The 25,402-nt window shown below is 29.8% G+C and overlaps 1 protein-coding gene across 2 annotated transcripts in view; it reads right to left on the reverse strand.

Moving 5' to 3' along the window:
- Nucleotides 1–1,788: 1,788 nt before the first annotated feature.
- LOC142326167 (tRNA (guanosine(18)-2'-O)-methyltransferase TARBP1) overlaps nucleotides 1,789–25,402 on the reverse strand; it is a 60,325-nt gene continuing 36,711 nt past the window's right edge. Inside the window, exons 7-11 of one of the 2 annotated variants that reach the window (XM_075368418.1) lie at nucleotides 25,010–25,189; nucleotides 17,218–17,434; nucleotides 9,711–10,060; nucleotides 7,646–7,785; nucleotides 1,789–5,614 (exon numbers count right to left, since the gene is read on the reverse strand). In XM_075368418.1, coding sequence (XP_075224533.1) covers nucleotides 5,467–5,614; nucleotides 7,646–7,785; nucleotides 9,711–10,060; nucleotides 17,218–17,434; nucleotides 25,010–25,189 — 1,035 coding nt within the window. In that variant the 3' untranslated portion in view covers nucleotides 1,789–5,466. Of the gene's footprint in view, nucleotides 5,615–7,645; nucleotides 7,786–9,710; nucleotides 10,061–17,217; nucleotides 17,435–25,009; nucleotides 25,190–25,402 lie in introns of those variants that run through there. The other variant, XM_075368420.1, reaches the window with a different exon arrangement.

Genomic DNA, 25,402 nt, shown 5'->3' on the forward strand with positions numbered 1-25,402 from the left:
TATAAACAGGGTTTTTTACCCCAATTTATTGGTTTTCACCCCAGATTTCTAAAAACCTACTGCAGATACAGTTCTAGGACCTATTTTATTCAATTTTTCAGGTTAAAAACCAAAAGAAATCACTACTTCTGTTTCTTAATTAACATAAATTTCTGTATGATCTCATTTCATCGGGGTAGCTAAAATCCAAGTGAAATCTTTCACTAGCTGTAACTTGCAAAGTATTTTTGGACAAATGTTTATATGAACTTTTTCAATTATTTTCATGAATAGAATAGGTTATGAAAGTCCTGGGAGAACTAAATGATACATCTTATATACATGTATATAAGTTTACATGTTATTTACATAACACGTAAATGTTATACAAGGTCTGTTCAGAAAGTAATGTCACTAAGTCTACAAGTATGAAAAAAGAAGGACTTCTATGTAAAATTTAGAATTAACGGTTGTCCTGGGAGGTACAAACTCACGATGGATGATCCCGCTGATGTCAAAAAACACAATGAGCATATTCATGATCTTTGATTTGCTCATTTGAGTCATCTTGGGGCATGGTGTGCCACTTTGCCTTTTCGTTTTGGAGTTGTACTCAATGATCCACATTTTATTACTCGTGATAACATTGTCCAAAAAGTGAGGATCATTTTCACACATTTAAAAAAAAAAAATCTTGATTACTTTTCACTCGGCAAGATTTTTGGTCATCTGTCAAAATTCTTCGGACAAGCTTCGTGCACACTTTTCTCAAGTGCAAATCCTTGGTCACAATCTCGTGGACGATAATTTTTGGAATATTTAACATGTCGGCCATTAAGCAAACACTCATTAGATGGTCTATTTGTAAAAGTTCTTTTGCATGAGTCACATTTTTGTCATTTGATGAGGTTGACGGACGTCCAGCGCAGGCTTTGTTGTCGACCTCTTCATGGCCTTCCAAAAATGCCTTGTGCCATCTGCAGACTTGCCTTTGTGACAAAACTCATCCCCAAATGCCTGTTGAACCATTGGAAAGTTTCTGCTGAAGACTTGCTGAGTTTCATACAAAACTTGATCGTGTATTTTTGTTTCAGTGAGCGCTGCATCGTGACTTGTACAAGAGATGAAACAGAGTTTTACAAAATTGCCCATCCTTAACCTCTGAGACAACTGAGCACTACTCACTCGGTAGTTGACACACCACCATCGATCCCATTGGATGATCGAGCATGCTGCAACATAGAGTTGCTTCACGATAAAATGTATGACATTACTTTCTGGATAGACCTTGTACATGTATAACATTTACATGTACTCTTATGTACATGTTTTTTTTGTTTTTTTAAATTTAATCAGCATAGTGGTCAATCTGTTGAATTATTTGAATTTTCAAAAAGTTATAATATATATATATATATATATATAACATAAACAAACAGAAATCTAAAACAAAGGAAGACAAGTCCAAATTTTACAGGAAAACTATATTAAATTATAGGAAAATTATTTTATATTATCTAATTAATAAACAAAAACTGACCATTTGTTAAAACATAATCAGACTCATAAAAAATGTACATCCAAGTTTATGAAATTCAAATAAATGTTTTTGTAAAATCTTTTGAAAGATAATCAAATGTTTAAAGGAAGTTGAAGATACTTAATTGATAGCTTACAAATTGTTAAAAATTAATAAATATAGTGTTAGTACCTATACCTACATACTTGTCACAATTAATTATTTACTAGAATAACTGTAACAATAAGAAAGAGAAGCAAATGTTAAATAACGTAAAATGATAAACAATAAACAGCTAGAAACAAACATTTATTTTCATTTATTCCATTATAACAAATCCGTCACAATTTTCTTAATATCTACAGGATTTACCGTTTTACATAAATAACACTATATAAGGGTATTTGTTTGTTTTTTTTTTTTTTACAAAAATGCCTTTAGAGATTTTATTTCTTAAAACATTCATATTCTTTTCAGTTTTAAAAACATTCTAATAATTATTTATAATGTGCTCCAAAGGTATATATGGAGAGAATCTTTGCTTTGTTATATTATTATCATATTTAATTCCAAAATAATTCCTGTTTATTTATCATTCTAATAGTAAGTATATCAATAGATTTATTTATAAAACACCTTCTTGTATCTAGATTCATTTATTTTTGTTGAAATTTTCCCATCATAAAAAAATAAATAATTTATTTGGTTTAAGTCTTGTTTGAATATAAAAAAAAATACCTAGATGATGGTTCATGTTAGGTCTGTATTTTTTATATAATTCTATCTTATACAACCCTATACAAGGAATATGAAGTAAGGGATGGTGACCAGCCTTGATTTAAACTTTATTTAAGGTTACTTTCTGCTTTGATACACTGTCTTTTGACAGTGTATCAATAACTATGAAATAATGTAAAATGTTTTTACATTTTACATTATTTCATAGTTATTTCTTTTATCTTGTTAATGTAAGAAGAAATGTGGTTTTGTAGTACTTCATAAGCTCTCCTTATTTATGGTAAATTCATTCTTTTATGCTGTTTTTATTTTAAATTCCTTTTTAGATTTACTTTTATTAGTTACTCTACTTCAAATAAAGCAGCAGATTGATGATGACGATTATTTTTTAAATAGTTCATTAGCATTTTCTATTTACAATTTTAATAATTTTAAATATGTATACCTCAGAAAATTTTCCAAAAAATGCTTTAAATCAAATTTTATTGAGTTTAAAAATGTATATATAAGTAATGTAAATTCAACCTATTAATTAATTTACTTTTACTTATTTTAATGTTTCTTTACTAATTAAAAAAAATGCATTATTTACAGGTGTACAAAAAAGAATATTGGGGTTTTTATTTGACTTATTATCTCTTGAATAAGATGAACACTGTTGAATTAAGGCAAGAATAAAAGAGCAAGAAGGCAGTTTTTGCTTAGTGTGCATCACTATGGCTGATTCCTTATCTTTCGGCTGAACAGCACCGAAAGCAAAGATGGAAACTCCTGAAATTATATTCTGTATATTGCAGTTCACTAAATGTGGATCTATAGTTGCAGGTCAACATGGATTCTGTAGAAAGTTTAGTTGTGATCCTCCAAGCAACAATAATATTTATTTGTTGATGGCACAATTAGTTTCAATGATCAGATTTACAGCCAACATTTTTCAAAATTAATCTTTTAAATAACACTGGTAACTACAAAAATTAAATATAGTTTTAAAATTATCCAGCCATTTTTCAAAAAAAGTTTATAAGTACACATGTATCTTTTTTTTTAAATAACTTTCTGATGGATGCTGGTTACATGCAGATGTAATAAAATAATGTTGTTGAAATAAAAAACTAGTATGTAAAATAAATAAAATATACATAAAAATATTAACTTTTTTAAACTCAATAATCAATTTAGAAAAAAATTATTTTAAAAGATGAAGACCCAGTTAAAGAGAAATAACATAAAGAATAACACAACATGAAATCTCTCTTTCTTAATAATAAAAAAAATATATATAAAAATACATGAATGCATATCTAATTTGAAAATAATAAGTCTCCTTTTTTTAAACAAAACTATTTCAAATAAAAAAAAGTTAATCTAAAAGTAAAAGTCCATTACAGATGTAATGGGCAACAACTTACTTTTACTTAACCAAATAAGTGTTTACTTATCATGGCTAAATTAACAATTATTTGGTATGAATTCTAATTACAATAATAAATAAGATATTTATGTGGACTTATTTTACAATAGAGATACGTATAATTATTCTAAACTGAATATTAAAATCTCCTATTACAGAGTGGGTCAATAAAATAATGCTGGGGTTTCAAGCATTAATAATTTTTAGTACCAGTACACATGTTTTGTATTATGTCAGTAATTGCATAAAACCCATTTTTCACCATGATTAAAGTGCAGAGGAAGTTTCAATGTGTTTTTAGGCTTGCTAAGTTTCAGTTGGTTACACTTGTTAGTTATGAATAATAACATACATTTAATAAAGAACCATCAAACAAAAATAGCATTTGCTGTTGGAACAAAGAACTCAACTCTGAGAAATAAGCAGCCTACTGAAGCAATCATGTCCAGCATGGTCATCAGTTTCTGATGAGACCATTAAATGAGATTATGTGAGCAAGTTATTTGTATAGCCTAGAAACATCTGTATGAAAGTGTTCTATAGAGTTACATGTTCAAAAAATAACTCTTCAAACATTTTAAAAAAACGACTACACTTTACTAATTATAAAACTCTACACTTTACTAGCTATTAAATACTCTTTACTAGTTATGAAATACCTATTTCATAGAATTTATCCACAGGGCAAATTAAAACAATATGAATTTTTTAAGACATTCTGAATAGATTTGATCATGATGAGGAATTTCTAAATGACTTTATTTTCAGAGATACACCTGTTTCATGTTTAAGGATGAGTAGATAAAGCATTATGTTTGAAAATGGGATACTGAACCTCCACACATTATTATGGTACATTAACATAATAGTCCAGAAGTTAATGCGTATTCTACAATTAAAGAGACAAGAGTTATTGGTTCCTTCTTTTTTGCTGAAAAAATTACAATTGATGAATTCCTGGAATGTTGTGTTCTCTGTAGAAAATAGGAAATTTGGATCATTTAAAAAATTGATCTCTGAAGCTATATTGTATATCACACTGGATGTTCTCTATTGTATATGGGAGATTAAATATTATCTTGGTCTGAAAGGCAACCAAAAGAGAACAAATCAGAATAGGTTGGATGCTTGAAAAGTTTCTTTTGATATTCACTTCATTCCTGTCATGTTTTGTTCCAAAATTATGACTGTTTGAAACCTCACCATTGTTTTATGTGCACACTATACTTATGAATGTATAAAAAAAATGCATGTGTGCATACATATATGCATGATAGCTATTAGATTGGTTCTAAATACGATTCAATTGTATGCAAATATGTTTAAAAATGTTCTAAACTACATTATTCAAAGCAAAAATTTTGATGTCCTTTAAATTCACATTTTACAATCACTCAATAATTATTATGTAAAACTTAATTTTTCAAATAAGAGAGCGTTTGGTGTTGTTAAACTAAAATTTATATTATGTAATGAAACTAGATACATGAGAAGTAGAACATGCAAAAATTGCATCATAGCTACAAAATCTGGTTTGTGGTCATTCATTACACTACTCATTCAGCACTGAAAGGGTTAATCTCTTATTAAAAATATAAAATCTTACTTTAAACTCAAACATGACAGAAAGCATGCTTGTTCTCTTTATTATTTGAGAATATTTTTAAAACAAAAACATATTATAATAAGTGTTTGAAATTATAGAATTATAATGAGACTCACAAGCAAAGAACCAAATTAAACAATGAAAAGATAGTAACATTTAGACAAATACATTACACTTATTCAGCTGCTGGATGTTAGTAAAATATTTATTGACCTAAAATTTATGTTGTTTAGTATATTCCCATAAGAACAAAGCACCAGTCACATGCACGTTCAATGATCTGATTACTCCAAGTTGTGGTACTTCAACACACACATCCAGTAAAGGTAACAAATCAGCTGGAATCCCTTCCTTTTCATTCCTAAAAAAAAATTCATAATGTCCAACAAGTGAAAGTTTTTTTTTATTAGAATAAACTGATATATCTGATAAAAATGCAAGCAGTATAATACCTTTACTCAGTAGTATTATTTTACCCAAAACAAGTTCTTCTGCAAACATTTCTTCAAATTTATCTTACCTTACTTACTGCAATTCTTAGCACAAATACAGAAATAAGGGGTCAATTTCTTTTATCTTTTTATTTCAACAACTTTATTTTTCAATTCTGTTTTGAAGTAAATTAATCTTAAATGTTTAAATTTTGATATCCATGATGTGTCATATTTTAAAAACCGACTGTAGTATACCACTATTTTTAAACAAGAAAAGTTGTATAAAATGTTGCCATTCTCTGAGCTAACTTTCACTATTTGTTGAGCTTTTTCAGAAACTTCTTCTGATTGCTGTACTAGTCTCTGATATGGTGCAGGTGTCAGAATTGTGTTTTATATACCTTTTTTGTAAATGATATGTTTGAAAAGTATGAGTGATTAAATGGTCTTTGCCAATTAGAATACGGTTTTTACGAATTTGTACGTCTTGAGTTATTCTTGTGGGACAAGTTTGTGCCCTTTGTAGTTCATGAATGTTTATTTCCATGAATTGGTTTTCAAAATATAAATCAGTGATGAAGAAAGGTATCATTGTGAAAGCTACACCCTGTTTGTCTTACACAGAGATTATTACAGTTTAAGATGTTAAGTAGGTGTACTTGAGGTAAATCAAATTTATTGGACAGTACCTATGAATTTATTCCCAGAAAATCTGTTTTATTTTGTTTGTGTAATTTTGTAGCCTGATTTTTTGAATTTACAGACAATTTTTTCAGTATGGCTGTTTTTGTAAGCAAGAGGTATAAATCAGTTTTACTTGTATCTTCTCTTCTTGAAATTTGTGTAGGAGTTTATGTGCCTATCAATATTCTATCCATTTGTTAAACATTCTATTATATGTGTAGTTTTTTGTGAATATAGAATGTTCCGTGTTTGCATAGTATGGTTCTGAATGTTTATGTCCTATGGGGAGTTCATAGGAGCTGTTTATCAGTATCAGCTGTAGTCAATCTTTTTATACATTTTGAATGATGTTTGTAAGAATGATTTTATGTAAGCTGCCTAAGAAGTTTATGTTGTTATGCTACTAAAAATATTAATAACTGATTATATTCTGGTAAATCTGATGAAATTATGATGCATAGAGAAGCTTTTAGTGATGGATAGTGTGAAAACAAAAAAGAGAGAAAAAATGAAGAGTATAAATCAACAAATAAATTTAGAAAACAGAAAAATCAAGAAATAACAACAGAGCAGAACAATGAAAAGAATTTCTAGAATACTGTAGAAGATTCGGACAATAGATGTTTTGAAACTGTTAAGCTTCAATAAATAAAAGGATGGATCGGTTGCTATGTCACGACAAGCCCTAGGATGAAGGTATACATACTGCCAAGGGCCAGGGAGTGAGATAGTGTGTCATAGCGTTCAAAGATTGTGTGCAATAGCAGTAAAGTGTATGAGTGAATATTGCTTCATGAGAATATTCTAATTTGGGATAAAAGTGACAGTGTTCTGTACTGTGGTCAAGCATGATAAGCTCTAGAGATATATGAGAAATTTGGTGAGTTAACTGTGAACAGGGGAAAATGTGTCACTATTCATTGATAAAAATATTAGCTAATTTCTTTTAAAATAGTAGAAATAAATAATACCTGTGTAAATTTTATTATCAATTTTGTTGTAATAATCTTACTGCAATTCTCATTTTTTAATTTTATTAATTATTGTAAATTTCTTTGTAAAATTAGAATTGTAACATATAATTTGCTTATTTTACAAGATGGTTAAGAGCAAAACACTGTACTGATAAGAATTTTTGCACACAATCTCTCGATTTCTTTTTTCAAAATTTAGACAATATGCAACAATATATTCTAAAACACATAATTACACATTAATGAAGTTAAATTTATTTTATTCATAAATCTTATGCATTAGTCCATCTAGATACTCACCCCAATAAAAGAACAGTTTTTGTAGGAAATTTATATTCATTTAATTTAACACTGTTCACTGTCTGTTCAGCACCAACCAAAGAATATTTATATTTTTGTTTCATCAGTAGCAAATAATCTTTTAAATGATACTGTTTAACCTGTAAAAAATTTTTAGACATCATAATAAATAATGAAATAAAATATAGTATAATTTTTTGATAATTATACACTAGCAACTGTTATTGTAAAATTGCAAAGGACCTCAACTAAAAGTATAAAACATTTTATGCTTTTTTATATTTTTTCTCATTTTAACTTCATTTGAACTATAAGAACATTCTATTAGACATTTCTAAAATCTAGTTAGAATTTAATGAAATAAATTTTTTTTAAAGTTTCTTTAAAAGAAGGTTATACTCAAAATTTCTTAGATTGAGGTGACCAAAGTTCTGGTATTTCATGCTTTGTCTTTTTACTGGTTCATAATGATGCAAATAATGGGTGTTTAAAAACTCAATTGTTGCATTTTGTTTAGTTTAGTTGATATAGCAGGTACATTCAACTCGGATAACAGATACAGGCAAAGTATGTGTGAACCAAATTAAATGAGACTTGGAATATTTTTAATAAGGGAATTTAGCTATAAAATGGCAGCATAAACTGCTGTGTATGAAGTTTTGTTCTCCCATTATGTGACTGAGCAGTATTTATCATCTCTCTTTGTTCTTTTAAAGCCAGGAAATAACATAAATATTTCCTTTGATTTAAAAAAAAAAAATTAAAATTTGATGTGAGAAATAATTTTAGTTTCATTTCAATTGTTCCATGAAATTTAAAGAATGAGACGTATTTTCATACTCATGAAAATATTGTAATTTATTTTTGAGAAAAATGGGTTTTCTAATATGAAAAATACTACTTTATGTTGATAATAAAAATAAGAATTCAATAAATTATCAGCAAAAGTATATAGTTACTTAACACCAAAAAATATACATTTATCTATAATCTTATAAGCTCACAACAAGCTCATTCTTTATGTAAAGGACAATGTTAATGAATTACATAGAAGAAGGTTTGTACTTACAAGAAACTCTGTATACACTTGGTTAATTATATATACAATTTATTTGGAATCAGTATTCAAGAAAATACACCTTAAATACACAGCACTTTGTTTAAACAACCAAGTTCATATTATGACATTTAAATATGATTATTAAGAACTAAGAATGCAAATAATTCAATTAAAAATATTCTTTACACTTGAAGTAGAATCACAAAGCTACAAAAATAATAACAAAATTAAAATAATTTAACAATATTTTTAAGGCGTGAAACATTCATTACAGAAACTACTGATTCTTATGAAAATAGTTGACTGTTGACCTGATTCAGTTTTTAAATATTTCCAAGATAAAATTTGGAAAGGGACACTTTAAAAAAAATTGGGGATTCAGTTGTCTCAAAAAAGAAATGGAATATAATTGGGTTACACTAAAAATTAAATAGTTCCATGATGGTGGAGGAATCAGATCAATCTATAAAAGAATGAAAAAACTAATTTTTTTGTTACTTTAAACCAAAAAAAAAATAATTCTCCCTTACCTCAAACTGTTAATGTTTCTTTTTTTATATTTAACCATTTTAACACTTCCATCTTTTTTGAAAATAAAAGGTATCAAATATTACATTAAACCAAGTTTAATGTATTTTTTAGTCATATTTTAATTTGTTTTTTTTAGTCACCTAATTTAAAATGATTTAATATACATACATTTATTTGATATATTTTCTTTCTTTCTTTCTTTTATATATATATATATATAAAAAATTTGTAATTAAAAATTAAATAACATTTTTAAATATCTTCATCCATAAATAAATCTGTATTAATAATATTATACTTTTAGGAATATAAAAATAATTAATATATCTTTTTTACATTGAGTTTCTAATTTACTGCTCTAACAGTTAGCTGGATCCAATAAAATATGCTTAAAACAATGAAATCAAAAATAAAATTTTTTTTTCTTTTTGTAAATATTTTATAGAAATAGTAATGAAATGAGCATTATTTTACCTCGATTATATCAACATGTTTTTCAGATGACATGGATAAACTGATAAATTGTTTATCATTAATAAAATGAAGGCTGTTTAAAACAAGCTGCTGAACACCAAATACTTCGCAAGTACGTGTAAGTCCACCGAGATTAGGAGGACGATCTATTAATGAAGCTACTAAAACTAAACCAGAACTCTGGTTGACATTGTCGCAGTACTCGTGCACTTCATATGATGAGTCACTAAAATTAAGATGATTACTCGATGCAATGTTATCAATGCTGATGTCCATTGACATGTCACGCCACGGTACAAATTTCTTTTGCATTGAAGCTGTATCATGTTGTGCAGTTTGTTCTCCTGATTCTAAAATAATAAAACATATAAGTTCATAAAAAGAGTTATAAGTATTATAATAAAAAATTAATAAATATGGTCACAGGCAAATTACTCCAACCAAATTATACTTAGAGAAAAAAAATTGTTACCTGGACTTCCATAAGAGGAAATAGTGAAGGGACTTATAATAAATGTAAAAAAAAATAAATGCGTGAGTGGAGGTGGTAGAGGAGTGATTTGGGGGATTGGGGGTTGAAAAAAAATGTTCCAATACAAAAGTTGTAGATAATGCTAAAATCTAAAACCTTTGTGGAGGTCACTTTCCGAGAAAAATGCAAAAATATTTTCTTTTTTTCGTTTTTTATTTTTCAATTCCGCAAAAATAATTTAATTTTTACGAAACTTGGTGAAAGTATACCTTTCTGTGTCTTAAATAACCACAAATTTTTTTGACATCAACTTCCACTGGTAATCACAATAATACCATTTTTCATTCCTTTTCAACCCCTCCCAAATCAACCCTCCACCATCCCCGCTCATGCATTTATTTTTTTTTACATTTATTATAAGCCCCTTTACCATTTCCACTTATAAAAGTTCAGGTAACAATTTTTTTCCCTCTAAATGAGTTATTTTGATCAGGCTAATAGTTTGATTTCTATCTCTTGAACTTTGTATTTACTGATACAAATTTCAGGTCATTCAATTATGCAAGATTTGTTATAATTTTTTTTTCTAACAAAATACAGTTCCCAACATCCAGTTAATCAACTTACTAATACTTCTCTTTTATATGAAAGACCTCATTAACCTATAAAAAAATAATTATATTAAAAATTACTAGCCACCATTCCTTTCAAAGTAAACTCCTATTGTATGAATAGTGTAATCCTACTATTTTTTCTATGAATTTTTTTTAATCCATGACACTTTCATCTCTCAAGATGTAGGAAGTTGCACAGGTTGAGCTCTGATGAATAAGCAAGATATGGGATGACTTGTATAAGTAGATGTCAAAAATTTATACAGGTTGAATAATGTGTGATTATTAACATGTTGCAGGAATCATCTTACAGCAATGTTTGGTATGTTCAGTTCCTATAGTAGAATTCAGTAAAAAACACTATATGATGGGTTACTATCTCAGAAATAGTGTGGATTGTTTTCTTTTAGTCTGGCAGGATATCTTCATATACATTTTAAAGGATGATCAGAAAGCTTGTCTAAATGACTGTTGTCTGTTTTTAAAATGCTTGTACCATTATATACTTGTGTTTGGCCTAAAACATGGTCACCAAATACTTGAATAAGCATTTAGTGAATATGCATGTAAGTTTGAGAGAGGCTTTGAGGTGAATTTCTTGCTCTTTAATGTCTTCATATTCACTTCACTGCAGAACTGCAAAGTGGCACAAACACAAAAAAATCACAGATCTATACTGCACAATGCCACAGTTGGGTCACTGGCAAACAAGAAGTACAGCTTGATTCAGCTCTAATACAGCTGATAATACTCTAATACAGCTGATTCATAGGCCACAATCAAATTCTGGAAACTACTGAGTAGCTGTTTACAGTGTAAGTCTTTCAGTTGAGTAATCTTTTACTTTGAATTTTTTTTTGCATATCCTTCAACCACCATTGTCATCAAGGTCACACAAAGTTTCAATCAGAAATGATTCTGTTTTGGAACGAAAGTATATATTATAATTATTTAACTAATTCCTACAAAAAATTTTCATTTTGTTTTCAATGAGTTCAGCATTTTTATTAAATGATAGTAAACATGAAAAGATTTATTTATTTTTTTTTTTTGTCTTCAGTCATTTGACTGGTTTGATGCAGCTCTCCAAGATTCCCTATCTAGTGCTAGTCGTTTCATTTCAGTATACCCTCTACATCCTACATCCCCAACAATTTGTTTTACATACTCCAAACGTGGCCTGCCTACACAATTTTTCCCGCCTACCTGTACTTCCAATATTAAAGAGACTATTCCAGGATGCCTTAGTATGTGGCCTATAAGTCTGTCTCTTCTTTTAACTATATTTTTCCAAATGCTTCTTTCTTCATCTATTTGCCGCAATACCTCTTCATTTGTCACTTTATCCACCCATCTGATTTTTAACATTCTCCTATAGCACCACATTTCAAAAGCTTCTAATCTTTTCTTCTCAGATACTCCGATTGTCCAAGTTTCACTTCCATATAAAGCGACACTCCAAACATACACTTTCAAAAATCTTTTCCTGACATTTAAATTAATTTTTGATGTAAACAAATTATATTTCTTACTGAAGGCTCGTTTAGCTTGTGCTATTCGGCATTTTATATCGCTCCTGCTTCGTCCATCTTTAGTAATTTTACTCCCCAAATAACAAAATTCTTCTACCTCCATAATCTTTTCTCCTCCTACTTTCACATTCAGCGGTCCATCTTTGTTATTTCTACTACATTTCATTACTTTTGTTTTGTTCTTGTTTATTTTCATGCGATAGTTCTTGCGTAGGACTTCATCTATGCCGTTCATTGTTTCTTCTAAATCCTTTTTACTCTCAGCTAGAATTACTATACCATCAGCAAATCGTAGCATCTTTATCTTTTCACCTTGTACTGTTACTCCGAATCTAAATTGTTCTTTAACATCATTAACTGCTAGTTCCATGTAAAGATTAAAAAGTAACGGAGATAGGGAACATCCTTGTCGGACTCCCTTTCTTATTAGGGCTTCTTTCTTATGTTCTTCAATTGTTATTGTTGCTGTTTGGTTCCTGTACATGTTAGCAATTGTTCTTCTATCTCTGTATTTGAACCCTAATTTTTTTAAAATGCTGAACATTTTATTCCAGTCTACGTTATCGAATGCCTTTTCTAGGTCTATAAACGCCACGTATGTTGGTTTGTTTTTCTTTAATCTTCCTTCTACTATTAATCTGAGGCCTAAAATTGCTTCCCTTGTCCCTATACTTTTCCTGAAACCAAATTGGTCTTCTCCTAACACTTCTTCCACTCTCCTCTCAATTCTTCTGTATAAAATTCTAGTTAAGATTTTTGATGCATGACTAGTTAAACTAATTGTTCTGTATTCTTCACATTTATCTGCCCCTGCTTTCTTTGGTATCATAACTTTTTTTGAAGTCTGATGGAAATTCCCCATTTTCATAAATATTACACACCAGTTTGTATAATCTATCAATCGCTTCCTCACCTGCACTGCGCAGTAATTCTACAGGTATTCCGTCTATTCCAGGAGCCTTTCTGCCATTTAAATCTTTTAATGCTCTCTTAAATTCAGATCTCAGTATTGTTTCTCCCATTTCATCCTCCTCAACTTCCTCTTCTTCCTCTATAACACCATTTTCTAATTCATTTCCTCCGTATAACTCTTCAATATATTCCACCCATTTATCGACTTTACCTTTCGTATTATATATTGGTGTACCATCTTTGTTTAACACATTATTACATTTTAATTTATGTACCCCAAAATTTTCCTTAACTTTCCTGTATGCTCCGTCTATTTTACCAATGTTCATTTCTCTTTCCACTTCTGAACACTTTTCTTTAATCCACTCTTCTTTCACCAGTTTGCACTTCCTGTTTATAGCATTTCTTAATTTCCGATAGTTCCTTTTACTTTCTTCATCACTAGCATTCTTATATTTTCTACGTTCATCCATCAGCTGCAATATATCGTCTGAAACCCAAGGTTTTCTACCGGTTCTCTTTATTCCGCCTAAGTTTGCTTCTGCTGATTTAAGAATTTCCTTTTTAACATTCTCCCATTCTTCTTCTACATTTTCTACCTTATCTTTTTTACTCAGACCTCTTGCGATGTCCTCCTCAAAAATCTTCTTTACCTCCTCTTCCTCAAGCTTCTCTAAATTCCACCGATTCATCTGACACCTTTTCTTCAGGTTTTTAAACCCCAATCTACATTTCATTATCACCAAATTATGGTCGCTATCAATGTCTGCTCCAGGGTAAGTTTTGCAGTCAACGAGTTGATTTCTAAATCTTTGCTTAACCATGATATAATCTATCTGATACCTTCCAGTATCGCCTGGCTTTTTCCAAGTGTATATTCTTCTATTATGATTTTTAAATTGGGTGTTGGCAATTACTAAATTATACTTCGTGCAAAATTCTATAAGTCGGTCCCCTCTTTCATTCCTTTTGCCCAGCCCGTATTCACCCACTATATTTCCTTCCTTGCCTTTTCCAATGCTTGCATTCCAATCTCCAACTATTATTAAATTTTCATCTCCTTTTACGTGTTTAATTGCTTCATCAATCACTTCGTATACACACTCTACCTCATTATCATCATGGGCGCTTGTAGGCATATAGACGTTAACAATCGTTGTCGGTTTAGGTTTTGATTTTATCCTTATTACAATGATTCTATCGCTATGCGTTTTGAAATACTCCACTCTCCTCCCTATCTTCTTGTTCATCACGAAACCTACTCCTGCCTGCCCATTATTTGAAGCTGAGTTAATTACTCTAAAATCACCTGACCAAAAGTCGCCTACCTCTTCCCACCGAACCTCACTAATTCCTACTATATCCACATTTGTCCTACCCATTTCCCTTTTTAAATTTTCTAGCCTACCAACCTTTTTCAAGCTTCTAACATTCCACGCTCCGACTCGTAGAATGTTTTTTTTTAATTTTCTGGTGACCCCTTCCTTAGTAGTCCCCACCCGGAGATCCGAACGGGGGACTATTTTACCTCCGGAATATTTTACCAAGGAAGGCGCCTCCATTATTGCTATGTGAAAATGCAGAGAGCCACATTTTCTTGGAAAAAAAGCAGCTGTAGTTTTCCATTGCTTTCAGCTGCGCAGTACTCAGAGGACTGAGTGATGTTGATACGGCCGTTTAAGAAAAGATTTATAACATGTAAAAATTTTATTCCAGAATATGTAGGACTTCTTTTTAATGTACATGGTGTTACGGTGAAATATTCCTATTTATTACATGTTGTTACATATTGTAATTATGTAAGTTGGTGGTGTTTTTGATAGATTGTTTCATTAACATTGAAATAAATTATATCTAGATTTTTTACAGTTTTAGCATATCATTGATATTTAAACTCAAAAATTTTGTACAGTTTACTTTTTTAACAGAGGTCAGAGTATTCTGACCTTCATTTATATTTAAAAAATGTAAATAGAAGTTTTGTTTCTAATATTTCTTAGTAGAGAATAATAAGATGAAACATATTTATTGTTTGGCTAGATAGTTTTCCTTAAATTAAATCTGGACCACACAAAGGATTTTCCAACATTTCCCCACTAAATTTTTTCCAGTTCAACTTGAGTGCTAACTGTTGTGCAAGGTTTAGTATTGTCATGAAGGAGAATCATATCTATAACTAACTAATGGTAACTTTTGTTCCCTGGTGGCAGTTTTCACTGTGTCCAAGAGCTGGAAGTAGTATACAGCACTGACAGTGCAACATTTGCGGAAAAAACGTCAAGCAATATACCTTTTCACTCCCAAAATATAGATTTTAAGAATTTTCCAGCTGATGGACATATCTTTGCCTTTACATCTTTTGGTGTAAAAAATCTAGGTAATATTTATTACGAGTTTAATCGATTAATCTATCAGAAATATTGATTTACATAATTGTAATATATGAAATAAACAGGAATATTTCAACAAAACATGTGCTATAAAAAGAAGTCCTACTTATTCTGAAATAAAATGTTATCAATATTTTACATGTTTACTGTCATTTAATAAAAAATTTGAATTCACAGAACCTCTACTCTTATGCCATACTCACAGATTTTGACTTGGGAGTGTAGTGAAGGATCTATGTCTCATCACAAGTGACTATTCAGTGCAAAAAATTATTTCCCCCATGTCTAAATAAATTCAGGAGGCGTTGGAGAATTTGGTGTTGTGCCTGTTTTTTGATTTTGGGTAAAAAAAATGTCAGAACCTGCCTTGCACAGACTTTGTGGAACCCAAGATTATTTCTGATAATGGAATGGGCACTTCCATGAATGATAGCTACTTCCAAGCACTTTCATCAACTGTAAGGTGCTGAACATGAGTATCAATGTTCCCTGCAATGAGTTGTTGGGTTTGGTAAAGTCAGGGGGTTTTGTACTGATCATTTCAATGGGATCAATGGTAAAGAGTAAGAGATTCCACATCGATGATGAAATCTTTTAGTCTGAAATGACCAGAGAACATAAGTTCTGAGGCAGCTAGAGCGCCCATCCCCTCCCCACATTTCCATCATCAATATCCTTCCATATTAGCCTACTCATGTTCATAATTGAGCCGTGAAGATAAAAGTTCAGTTTATATTTGACTGACCCTCGTATTTTTGTTATTAAACACAATAAAATGTACATAATTAATACTTAGAAATAAGTAATGACAACAAACAATTCAATTATCAGAACTAATTTTAAATATTACTGATTTTAAATTTCACATATTCTTTGAAGATTATGTGAATGGAGATTCTTATTTTTAAATGTTGGAAAGATGGTTAGCACTTCAACTTAAAGAGAGAGATATCATGCAATGTGTCTGGTTATAGTAAGATGAGGCTTCAACTCATTTTGCTCTTTGAGTATGGAATTTAATAAATTAACAATTTCCAGACTGCTGGTACTGTGGTTCATAAGCATCAACAGTCCCATCGAAATGATCAGTGCAAAGATTTGAATTTACCACATTCGACAACTCAATGCAGAGAATAATCAAGGCCTGTATATCTCAACATTGATAAACAGATGAAGAACTGGACAATAGTCTGGAGGAATTCTTTCTTATCATAACTCTGAAGATACTCTGCAACATGTCAAGGAGGATGTGGAGACACATAGCTTTGTCCATTCAGTATAATCGTGTACACAGATTCAATGGATTAAATAATTTTTAAGCCCAAGTGTATATAAATGTTCAAAGTATGTACTAAATCCGTAACATACATTTATATAGGTGTTAAGAGACATCTTGGACATATCATTGAGAAATTTTGACATGGAAAAAATTTACTTTGATGTTACTTGTAAACATTTTTGTAGTAGAAGTTCAATGATAGATTTTTGATTATTGCACATTAGAACTTCCTAATTTAACTGTAAATAATTAGCAAATGGATGAAAGTTGTTTTAATAAAAAAAACTAAAAAAAAAAAACTGGTATACCTCTAGCTTTTATGATCCATGATGCAGGTTGACACTCTGATAATGATACGACAGTAGTATATCCACTTTCACAAGTGTGGTCAGTAATATTAACTCTATCATATAAAGGTATTACATTATGCTTACAGGTGTTTACAAAACACTTTATTAATATATCATCAGAGACGCACTCATCTGATGATACACTCAACAAACGTGGAAAATCATTAAACAAAGACTGAAAAAAAGTACTTAAATTCAGAAATTTTCTTAAAAAGAGAAGCGAGTGATAAAATCTCTCAATAAAGATTACTTTATAGAATTAATTACTTTTTATATAATCTAGATTCTCACTGAAACTCTGTTTCATATAAAAAGTGAAATTCATATCAGACCATACACTATGTAAAGGAAGAATGGCTATTTATGCTTTGTAACATCACGGAAGATAAAAAAATATGATCTCATCTATTGTAGCATTTGTAAGGATTTAAAATACTTTATTAAACAGTTGAATAAACTGTTTAACAATTGTTTTGCACATATCTTATAAAATGGATGGCAACTTTACTCAACATCAAAACAAACATTCCTTCACTAAATTATAACATTCACAAAACCACTACTGTAGAATTTCAACCGTATTAAATCCTGCAGAGAATAATTTATAATTAACAATTAGCATGTAAAACATCTATAGTCTTAATATGAGAAATGATTTGCATAAATGATAGTTGATTAATATTCACTCTTTTATATTTCTCCTACTCAACACTTTATTAAATGAGAGATCCTTCAATTTTCATAATTTAAAATGATTATACTGGGGTTTTCCCCTCTTTACTTTAGTTGTATTGGAACACCATGTATTTTTTCAATTAATGTTAATTTAAATATTAAGGTGCTAGGAAAGTTTTGACTAGCAAGTGAGGAAGGCGGTCCAAATCTCTTAACATTATTAAATTTTTCACAGGTTTCGAAGTTGAACAGATTTTGAAGAATAGCTTAAATATTGTGATATTTCAATTTTTTGAAGGTACTGGTGGTAAGTACAAATTCTACAGTAGATAAGATCATATTTTTTTATCTTCTTTGATATTACAAAGCGTAAATAGCCATTGTTCCATTACATAGCATATGGTCTGATATGAATTTCACTTTTAACAGTTGGGAGTGCAAGAGATTCTAAAACTCTTTCATTTATCAGTTGTTTAATTACCATTAGAATGGATTTTAATAATAAAAATAGGTAAAATATTATAATATTTAATTTTTTATTAATTTATGGGGAGCTGATAATCCTAGGTAAAAAATCAGAACTTTGACATTAATAAAAGCAATATGATCTTTTGTGAAAAAATCTTCACAAATGCCCATTGTAGTATTCAAAGTTACTACTAAATTTACAGACTGGATATACATTCACCCACAGATATAATAATGATGAGTAATATTGATGAGTAACTCAACACAGGCACTATAATCAACAACAGAATGAAATTTTGTAAGTCAACTCACACACATATAAAGACAGCAGAATCTAAAATTCACACTAAGACTTTAATAAACTAAATTTGCTAAAAAAACATAAATAAAAAAAAACACAATGAAGACTGAATATATTATTAGGTAATATATAGAGGTTTTTTAACATTTTTAAGATGGATGTCGTTAAAAAAAGTTCTACTGATTATTCCACTGAAGAAGGTGCTGCTATTCTGCTAAGAAAGGGTTTTTTGGAAGAAAAAGTTTCAATAAATAATTAATAACTTTAACCGAAACAAAATTAAACTAAGATAAAAAACCAGTCATGTTGATACGTCTGGTAGGTCAATGAAATTGCCAGACCAGACAAAAAAAGTCAGAAAAAAGATACTAACTATTCTCAAAATAATTTGTTTTGTTTTCTGTTTGTTACACATTTAAATGTGAATTGTCTGAAGAATATTAATCGAGAAAACCTGAAGAAACTGTAGAATGTGTTCTTTTAATTAAATGTTGAAATTATCTCAATCTATCAATTGTTAATCCTTAAATAATTTTTTTCCAAATCAAGTCTGAAAAAAATTAAATTTTATCTGACCACTAGTGGATATGGGTTTCACATTTTTACCACCAGTCGTCGCAATACTGAGATTGAAAATCTAATCGAAGTAGAAAGTAAGATTGTGTCAAATTGAAGATCAATTATATACAGTAATGAGCACCATTTTTCAATCTGGCACGTCTTTTGACAAAGGGCATTACACATGCATGATAAAACAAAATAAGAAATAGGATTAAAAGCTAAACTAATTGAAACTGACAAAAAAAGGAATACCTCTCTTTTTCAAATGAAAAACTAAACAAATTCATAGATATCAAAAGTATAATCAGTCATTTCCCTTCACTTATCAAATTATTGAATTTCATACATTTTGATACACTCTGCTAAAAAAAAAGCACTGATATCACTCCTCAAAAACATGTCTAATGTAAAAAAGGAACTTAGTATCTTTGATGAAATTTGACTTCAATAAAATTAATGATATTACAGTATGCCAGTATTTTATTTCAAACCAGAATTAGATATACTTTTAAGACTGATATGTTTAATACTGAAGGAGTAGTGAGAAATGTTGTTGGTATAGGGAAATCTGAAAGATTTTATTGCAATGCTCTCGTACTTGAAATATCTGGCATCCTGTCTACAAATTTTCAATTATTTACTTTTTTTATATTTATCATGTTTTTTCATGAAATTATAGTAATCTCATGGAAAAAATGAAATATATTTAGAAATTTTAATAGAAGCATTCTAACTGATTAAGTGTCCCATTTCCTAATCCAAAATTAGTAAAATTCATTTGTTGGGTAGTATATTTAATATTTATAAAAAAATCCACAGAAATGCATTACTTCTGGTTTTATACCAGAAGTCATCTTTCAGTGTTCTACCAAAAGTTCAAGTGAATGCTTGTGAGCCATAGTGCATTCATCCCAGATAATAATTTTGGATTTTCTCAAAACTTCAGCCATGCCTGAATGCTTCTATATATATTACAAATTGTGTCTGGATGTGTGTGAATGTTCAATGGCAACTTGAGTGCTGAATGCGCAGTCTGCCCACCAACAAGCAAGGTCACTGCAATGCCTGATGAAGCAATTGCAATTGAAGTGGTAGTTATTTCTCTAAACATTACCTAAAACTTTTATCTGAAACAAATTTTGACCAAACGTTACAGCATGGGATGACCAAAATGTTGCTGGAATTGTAAGAAGGTGGGACTTGTCATATGCTAAACATGTTTTCATATGCAACCATTGTTGTACGGAATAAATTTGAAGTTTTTCTTACTTTAAGGTGGAAATCTTTTTTATCCACTACTTAGCAATGATGAAATTTACCTTCGCCTTCCGGCGTGCCGAAAGGGATTTTTTTTTTACCTTGAAATGTTTTTGAGGAGTGATACAAATACTTACACACTAAATATGCTACCCATTACATTATTTAAATACATCTAATACAGTTTATGACTGATCAGTTTGTTTTGTATATCTTCATCTCACTTTATCTTACATCTAAATTTAGTTATTCTAAAGTTAGAGTCATTTTGCATTAAAAGTTTTTCACTATATTAAGATTAATACATTAAAATGCAGCCATTTATCATTGTAATGATCCATAATATAAAAAGTTTACAAGTGAAATTTTTACTGTTTATACGGCAACTGGTTAAAGTATGAGTAATTGAAATTATGAATACTGATGATATAAGTACAATAATTACACTTTTATATGTTAAAACACACACACACACACACACACACACACACACACACACACGTGGTTGGGAAGTCACTGTGACCCTAAAGTTAAAAAAAAATATGAATTACGATATGTGTTTAGAACAGTATTTTTGTTGGGCTTGGTTAGCAACAGTTTTTTACGTCACACACCCTGAGTAAAAAACAGTTGTGCTAAAATGGCTGACACGAGTAGTTACAATCTTCAGGAGCGATTAATGACAAGTATATGGGTTCATGAATAACAACATACAAATCAAACAATGAAGCTAATTAGTGATATGTTTCGGCAACATTTTAATAAGCCGCCACCGCAAAAAGCAACAATGTTGCCTTGGAAAAATGTGCATTTAAATTAAACAGTGTTAAAGATAGGCTGCGAAGTGGACAAAAGTTAATGCAGTTAGAAACACGTGCTGCTGTTGCAGTTTTCATCAAACAATTCCTAATGAAATCAACTCGTAAACAGTCAGCTGAACTCTGTATGCTGTGGAAAACAATGCAAGACCATATGAAAAAGAACTTGAAAGTTAAGCCATTTTGTCTGCTATCGTCAATGAGCTTCAGATGCAGACATGGAACATTGTACTGCATCCTGTCAGACTTTATTACAAAAATTCTCCGTTGCAGTGCACCATGGAAAGGTGATTTTTACTGATGAATGTGCAATTTATTGTAGTTCGTATGTCAGAAATGTATTATTTTGGGCAAAGGAAAATCCTTATTACATGACAGAGTTAGAATGAAATTCACTGCACGTCATGATATGGGCTGGAATGACAGTTTGTCATTTGTTTGGTCCATATTTTTTTGATGGGTCAGTGAATGCACAAACTTATTTAGAGATGTTGGTGGCATGGTTAATACTACAGTTTCAAGAGAAGGATCTCATGGAATAAGTATGGTAACAGCAGGATGGGGCACCTGCACATTTTGTTCTATCAGTCTATGCATTTCTGAATGAAAAATTTTCAGGATATTGGACTGACTGCGGTACTCCAGCATCACCAGCTCTGTTATCATGGCCGCCAAAAAGTCCTCATTTCACCACAGCAAATAATTTATTACAGGGAATTATCAAGGCACAATTCCTCATTTGTGATATAGCGACATGCAGATACTTACATGTATCTACATGTAAGTATCTGCATGTCGCTATACCACAAATGGGGAATTGTGTGAAGCTGTGAGAGATGCTTTCTGTAATGTAACAGCAGAAATGCTTTCTCGCATGTCACAGAGAATGTGGAGAGATATAGAATTGTGCTTGCAACATGAGGGCGAACACACAGATCCTCTGGACCATTATATTCAATACTATGTATCAAGTGAATAAATAAAATAATTCAATATTATATTGCATTTTTCATTTATATCTCATTACAAATTTTTAGTTCTAATTTTAGGAGGTATGGTGACTTCCCGGCCACTCTGTATAATATATATCATTCTAATAACATATACATTCAAAAACAACAAACTAACCACCAAAACACAGTAACAGAAAAACCTAAAAAAAAACTAACACCAATGGCTGACTTTTGTGGGATCACGCATCATCAGTCGGTACACAATTCTATAATTACAATAAACAAATGACAAAAAAAATATAAAAAAAAATTTATAAAACATGAACAGACTAATAACCACAAAATTTGCAATAACAACACAAATACACTGCCATTACTGGATGTAAAATTAAATATCACATATCTTATGTTTGTAATTATTGTTGCCAACTGCTACAACCCACTGTCTTAAATTAAAACATCATTTTCAAATATGATCTGCTGGTTCATAATTTCATTTATTTGTTTAAATTTATAAATACAATATTTTTCAATTATATTCATTTTTAGCACATGGTCAATATGTTAATTGTTAGAATTTTCAAAAAATTATTTATATATATATATATATAATAATTTTTTTAAAGTCAATTTTAAGATTCATATTCCTCTGTACTATGATACAACAATAAATAAATATAACTTGATCCACCAAGTACAGAATAAAATTACATAAGTTAGGATGACACTAACCTTATATCATTATATATATGAGGTGTGTTCAAAAAGTAATGAGAATTTTTGTTTTTTGGAAAGAATTTTATTTATTTGTCTACATTAATGTTATCCCCTTCAAAATAGTCCCCATTAAATATTATACACTTATGCCAGTACTCTTTCCATTCTCCAAAACACTTCTGGAACTCGATCTTTAGAATAATGTTTAGCTCTTTCAGCTATTCGCTTTTAATCTTAGCTATAAAGTCACAGGGAGCCATGTCTGGTGAATATGGTGGCTGGGGTATCATTACAGTGTTGTCTGTGGCTAAAATTTGACAAGCAATAATGAAGTGTGAGCAGGTGCATTATCAAAAGCTATGAATTGTATTGTCACAAATCCAGGCATTTTTTTCAGATTGCTTCACGCAAACGACGTTGAACTGGCAGGTAATAATCCTTATTGATAGTTTGACCTTCTGGCAAGAACTCATGATGCACTACGCCATTAAAATTGAAGAACACGTTGAGCATAACTTTCACATTTGACTGTACTTGTTGAGCGTTTTTTGGTCTTGTGATCCAGAATGCCTCCACTGGGACAATTGAGCATTAGTTTCAACATCATATCTGTAAACCCATGTTTCATCACCTGTTATGACACATTTCAATAGTTCTGCATCGTTGACTTAATTTAGTGACTCCCGTACAACTTCCATTCACCGCTGTTTTTGTTTGAAATTCAACGATTTTGGAACAAATATTGCTGTCACACGTTTCATACCCAAAACATCTGAAAAAATTTCATGGCATGAGCCAATTGATATCCCAACATCATCAGCGAATTCTCTGATTGTGATTCGGCGATCATTCATAATCATTTCTTTAACTTTTTCCATGTTTTCATTGGTTGTTGATGTGCTGGGGCATCCGGGGAGCTTGTCATCTTCATGACCTTCTTAGAAATGCTTATACCACTCGTAAACCCTTGCTTTACTCACAGCAGACTCACCAAAAGCAATATTTAACATTTTTAAAATATTGCTACACTTTATTCTATTCTTATAGAAAAATTTAATACAAATTCTCTGATCCATTATTTATACAAATAAAAAATCGCCGATCGTACCAAAACAAGTGTTATCCTTTTGACAGCTGACAACAAACTAAACATCTAATATGGTTAAAAATGTAAAGATACTTTTCAGTCACGTTTTCCAATACAACAAAAAAAATCCTGAGAATCAAACTAATACAACTCGTGAAATTTCAAAATTCTCATTACTGTTCGGACACCCCTCATACACAAGAGCACTTTCACCAAAACCACACAGCCAAACCACACACATATTCATTCTTTTTTAACATATTTATCATTTTAACTTTTAATTAATATTTTTATTATTTAATGATATATTTTTATATATGGAATTTTTAAGTTTTAACTTTGATTTTAAATCTTAAATTTAAAGGGGAAAAAATGTTTTAATTTTAATTCCATTTTGATTTGAATTAATTTTAAAGTTTATATCTAAAATTTTAACAAATTTGTTTTATTGTATTTATCAAGATTTTATTTTGTTGATGTGTATTTATAACATGTAATTTTACGTGAACAATTAAAAGTTTGGATTAAATGAAGATGCGAGAAAATTGTGTAAGTACTCTTATGTATATATAATGATATAATGTAAGTGTCATCTTACCTAAAAATTTAGTTTTATTCTGTACTTGGTGGATCAAGTTTTATTTATACTTATATGTATATATGAGTATTGCAGTATTTGGCTGGCCACATACATGATAAAATGTTTATTTTTATTTTGTTTTTAATATATTTTATTTAACGACTTCATATACTCTTGCATATGATCGAAACTTTAATCTTTTAACATGTAATTTTATAAATATCACACGACTGATGATAAGTAAGGTAACAGTTGTCTTATATCTGTACTTGGGTGGATTAAGTTGAATTATATATATATTAAAAATTTAAATTAAAAATATAATTAATATACCTTTAAAGATAGATGATTAATAGGATGAAATATACTAAAATAAAAATCTGACATCAGTTTAGGAACATTTTTTATAGCAGTGCCTTGTTTAAGACTCTTTGTTAAACTACTTTTAATAATAGTATACTGAATGGGTAATTCATCATCAGCGAATAATTCAAACAATTTGGCCAGTGTAACCTATAACATACATAGAGAGATAATCCATAATTTGTCAATTGTGATAATTTTAACCAAAACAAAATTAAACCAAGATAAAAAAAAAACATTCGTATACAGTACTTACACACTAAATAACAGTTTTGCATTCCTATTACAAAAAAAAAGAAATAAGTAAGTTCCTCAGAAATGTTGAAAAAGCACAAACATAAAAGATGAAAAATTTATGAATTA

The sequence above is a fragment of the Lycorma delicatula genome, chromosome 6, assembly GCF_047948215.1.
Source record: "Lycorma delicatula isolate Av1 chromosome 6, ASM4794821v1, whole genome shotgun sequence".
Taxonomy (NCBI): Eukaryota; Metazoa; Arthropoda; class Insecta; order Hemiptera; family Fulgoridae; genus Lycorma; species Lycorma delicatula.